Here is a 4,569-nt window from a genome sequence, read left to right as displayed (position 1 = left end):
TATTCCATTGTGTACATCACATGTTCTTTATCCAATTATCTATCGAAGGACACTGGTTATTTCCATGTTTTGGCCACTGTAAATAAAGTCGCAATGAATATCAGAGCACATATATCTTTACAGATAAATGTTTTCAGATTTTTTTGGTAGATACCCAGGAGAGGGATTGCTGGATCATATGGTAATTCTATTCTTAATTTTTTGAGGAACCTTCATACTGCCTTCCACAGTGGAGCAACAATAAGCAAAACAGCATGGTATTGGCAGAAAAACAGACACACAGACCAATGGAATAGAATTGAAAACTCAGAAATAAACCCATCTAAATATGCACAGACAATTTTTGATAAAGGAGCCAAAAACATACAACAGAGAAAAGAAAGCATCTTCAATAAATGGTGCTGGGAGAACTGGAAAGCCATGTGCAAAAGAATGAAACTAGACTGCTATCTGTCACTGTGTATCATAATTAAACTCAAAATGGATTGAAGACCTAAACATAAGACCTGTCCCATTAATTTTTAAATATAATGAATGTATTTATGAATGAATTATTCTTTGATTTCTTTTGAGTATACATTTTTTATGCTTTATATGAATTGTTATGAAGTATCTCTATCTCATTGCATATCTACTAACTTCTAAAGAGTTATGTTTGGATTAACTGATTCTTTATATATAAATTCTTAGATTTTTAAAACATAGAATTTAGACTGCAAAAGCTCTCTTTTAGATAGGCAGAGAACATAATAAGTCCTCTCCCCCATTAGCCATAGCTCACAACTCAAGAAGAGACAGAAAAATTTCTTAGAGAAAATTGTTGTCTTTTCACAAGAATGAGCATTATTTCCCTCCCTAAATCACACTTTAAAATCCTTGACTTTATGCTATTCTGTCAGTTTTTATGTGTTTTCACCACTTGGATCCTGACATTTCATCTCCCATCTCCATATGGATATTTAAACCCGAGCCCCTGTAACCCATAATCAAACAATTTGCCCCTCTCCATCCTCTATTCTTTGCTTTCCTGGCAATCCATGGGTCATAGATGGGATTATTTATCTTTATTTCTGAGAAATCTATCTCTACTACCTTGTGATTACCCACATTTTAACCTTTACTCTTAGTTACATATTCAAAAGAATATTTGTGCGATTTTATCAAGCATTTTTGTGTTTGTTTTTAATGTATTTCCCTAGGGTATTAGAAATGCTGTTATCTTCTCTCTCAATTGTTTCTTGCATTATTATATCATGTCTGCATTCATCCTATTCAGTATTTTATCATGAAATTTCAATTCTTACTTGAATTTGTGTAGTATTTAATGTACATGTGAGTACAGTAATCAGTAGTAGTATGTTACCAATTTATGTGAGACTAAAGAATGGTTTTTATTATATTATAAAATTTAATAAGATGGGGTTAAATTTATATACAAATGAATTTATGAGAAGTATACTTTCTTTTTTTGTTTGTTTTTACTGGGACAAATCTTTTACAAGAAGTGGAATAAAAACCAAAGAAAAGAAATAAGTTGATTTAAGTAAAACATAAGCAAATCTAAAGAGGAACTGAGAAATATAACGTAACTGAAATACAGATTTCAGTTATAAGCCTCAGTAGAAAGGTTTAGAAACCATTCACCTTTTATTTTAACTATTTGTTGACTGCTATTTTATTTTACTTCCTTAAGAATGAAGCAATTCTTTTGATGAAGTTGTTGAAGGCTTTCTTTACTTGCTTATTTCTCAGTGTATAAATAAATGGATTTAACATAGGTGAAATGGAAGAAATGAGTAGTGAAACCACTTTATTAATAGTCACCTCTTCCTTTGCTGTAGGATTCATATAGATAAACATGCACGTGCCATAGGTGATGGAAACCACAATCATGTGGGAAGAACAGGTAGAAAAGGCTTTTTTTCTTTGCTGGGCAGAGGGAAATCCTAAAATTGTCTTGATAATGTAAGTATAGGATAGAACTACACATGTAAGAGTCAAAATGAGGGTCAGCACAGCACAGATTAAAACAGTTTGTTCCATGAACCATGTGTCTGAACATGAGATCTTCAGGAGGGGAGAAGCATCACAGAGAAAATGATCAATGACATTCAAATCACAGAATTTCAGGTTTAGCCCTAGGCTAAGTGGGGAGGTTATGATCAACAATCCAGCCAACCAACAGCAAAAAATAAGTCTCCTGCAGACTTTGCTGCTCATGATGGTCACATAATGAAGAGGTTTGCAAATGGCCACATAGCGGTCATAGGACATGGCGGCCAGCAGAAAAAACTCTGTTACTGCAAAGAGATCGGTAAAAAACACTTGGATTACACAAGCATTATAGGTAATAACCTTGTCACCTGTTGCTATGTTATACAAGTATCTGGGAATACAGGCAGTTGTGAATGAGACCTCTAAGAAGGAGAAATTTTGTAAAAAAAAGTACATGGGTGTTTTAAGCTGGGGATCCACAAAGGTGAGTGTGATGATGGTCAGGTTCCCAGTTACACTCAGCAGGTAGGTGAGAAATAGAAAGAGAAAAATTAGAACTTGCAGTGTGGGGTCGTCTGTCAGTCCCAGCAGAATGAATGTTGTTTCTGTATAGTTTTTCATCACTGATGACTTCTTTCCAATCTGTACGCCCAGTAATTCAGAGATTATTTTATAGACCACATTATCTGTATAAAATAATTTAATCAGCTCTATTAACCTTCACTATATTTTCATATTATATTTTAATTAGCTCTATCAACCTTTGTTTTATTTTCATATATTTTGAATCACACTATGGATATAATAGATTTATCTGCTAGTGTCGTATGATTTTATGGGTAGCATAAATGTCATTTGGCTCATCCCAAATCCTTCCCTATTCAGAGCTAAGTAAAAAAAAAAAAAAATCACAGGATTTAAGTTATGTTTTTGTTAACAGTTTGGTCCTTGTCCAAATGCTAATATGCAATATATGATTTGGACTCACTCTAAAGAATCTTAAGCAGAACTTGGAGTCTCTGCTCTTGCTTTATAATAAGATTTTTTTCTTTTTCTTTTCTTTCTTTTTGTAAGTGTATTTTCTCTATGAACAATGCTAAACCTACATACAAGACCACATGTAAGTGTCCCTTCCTCGGCTTCCTTCCACATTTCTCTATGAATGTGCAAGCTGTTAGGTAGAATACAGTATTTTAAATGCAATTTTCTTATATTTATATTTATGAAATGCTTTGATAAATTAACTTAAAAATTACACACATGAATTTTTATGTTATCTTTTTGCCTGTTTTGATTCCTTGGAACTATTAATTCCTCTTTACTTCTGACTACACATTTTCTCACTGTTTTCTCCCATAATTTGTACAATTTTATATAACACCTATCACTTAATGAATCTTAAATTTCTGTTTCTAGTGATGGATTGCTTCTGACTTACATATTGAATGGACTACCAAACGTATCTACTTATATATCGAACCTCTTACCAGATGTATCTGCTTGCACAAATCACATGCATGTCCATTTCAGTGTACCTCAAACAGAAGTCATGATCTTCCACATGGTATGTCACCCTCTTGTCTTTTCACATGTGCTAACAGGTTCCATCTGTTCACCATGCGTTCTGTACCAGGTTTTATATTAATAGTAAGCACTTCTCTTCTATACCTTGCCTCATTCCCCAACTCAACCAAGTAAACCTAGTTAGCATTGATTTTCAGTTGAAGCACTGCTTCCCCTAGGAAGTTTTCTGCAATTCTGATGACTTCTTAGCCTACACACGCACTCCTGTGCTCCCATAACAAACAAAACTTGCCACAATGTTAATGTTTAGCCAGAGAATATGTTTGGATCATGTTTTTCTCACTGTGACAGCAATGACAACTAATACATTTCCACATATATTGTCAATGTCTAAAAATATTTTCTGAATAAATTTACATATCTCAAATTTACCAAGCACACACAGACAAAACTATTTCTTCATATTTGGAATTAAGTTCATATTGCTGTGATACTGAATATGCTTTTTAAATTGCCTGTTACTAGAACATTTTTTGCTTTTTTTTTTTAGGAAAGAGCTATTTTTATTAATTAAGTCACATTGTGAAGGGATCTTTATAATTGTGACAAAAGTTATAATTGCTTTCTCTTCTTTCCATGGTTTTTAAAAAAAACAATTGTATTTTTATAGATAGTGTGTGTCCATCCTCACTGTCATCCACTAGCGCAATGTTAAATCCAGACATTATGGGTTTTTGATGCTGACTTTATGTCAAAAGCAGCTGCACAGTAATTTTTTCACACATAAAGAATTACTATAGTGGGGGCTTAAATATTTTCAATTTTCAGTGTTTCAAAGCTTGTGATACGACATCAACAAATGAAAAAAAATCCCTTTGAAACCATAATTTATTTGTTTGTAAGGAGTTTCTCCTCATTGTTTTTAACATGTATTTTATTAATACTGAGATAGGAGAAGATCCATACCTTACAATTTTCCCAGTTCATACTGTTAAACCCACAGGGTGGCAATCACCAATCCAGGGAAAAAGTGCTGACCTATGCTCATGG

General features: G+C 33.2%; 1 protein-coding gene across 1 annotated transcript; it reads right to left on the bottom strand.

Moving 5' to 3' along the window:
• Positions 1–1,680: 1,680 nt before the first annotated feature.
• LOC109396850 (olfactory receptor 6C2-like) lies at positions 1,681–2,616 on the bottom strand. Its single transcript, XM_019669003.1, has one exon. It carries the CDS (start codon positions 2,614–2,616, stop codon positions 1,681–1,683), a length of 936 nt encoding a protein of 311 aa, XP_019524548.1.
• Between the last annotated feature and the right edge of the window lie 1,953 nt (positions 2,617–4,569).

The sequence above is a fragment of the Hipposideros armiger genome, unplaced genomic scaffold (genome assembly GCF_001890085.2).
Source record: "Hipposideros armiger isolate ML-2016 unplaced genomic scaffold, ASM189008v1 scaffold_548, whole genome shotgun sequence".
Lineage (NCBI taxonomy): Eukaryota > Metazoa > Chordata > Mammalia > Chiroptera > Hipposideridae > Hipposideros > Hipposideros armiger.
The sequence above is the reverse complement of the archived record's forward strand: the minus strand, read 5'-3'. Positions and strand labels throughout refer to the sequence as shown.

Bases quoted from the DNA above. Each gene is read 5' to 3' on its own strand.
- LOC109396850 (XM_019669003.1), bottom strand. From the start codon at position 2,616: ATGAAAAACTATACAGAAACAACATTCATTCTGCTGGGACTGACAGAC.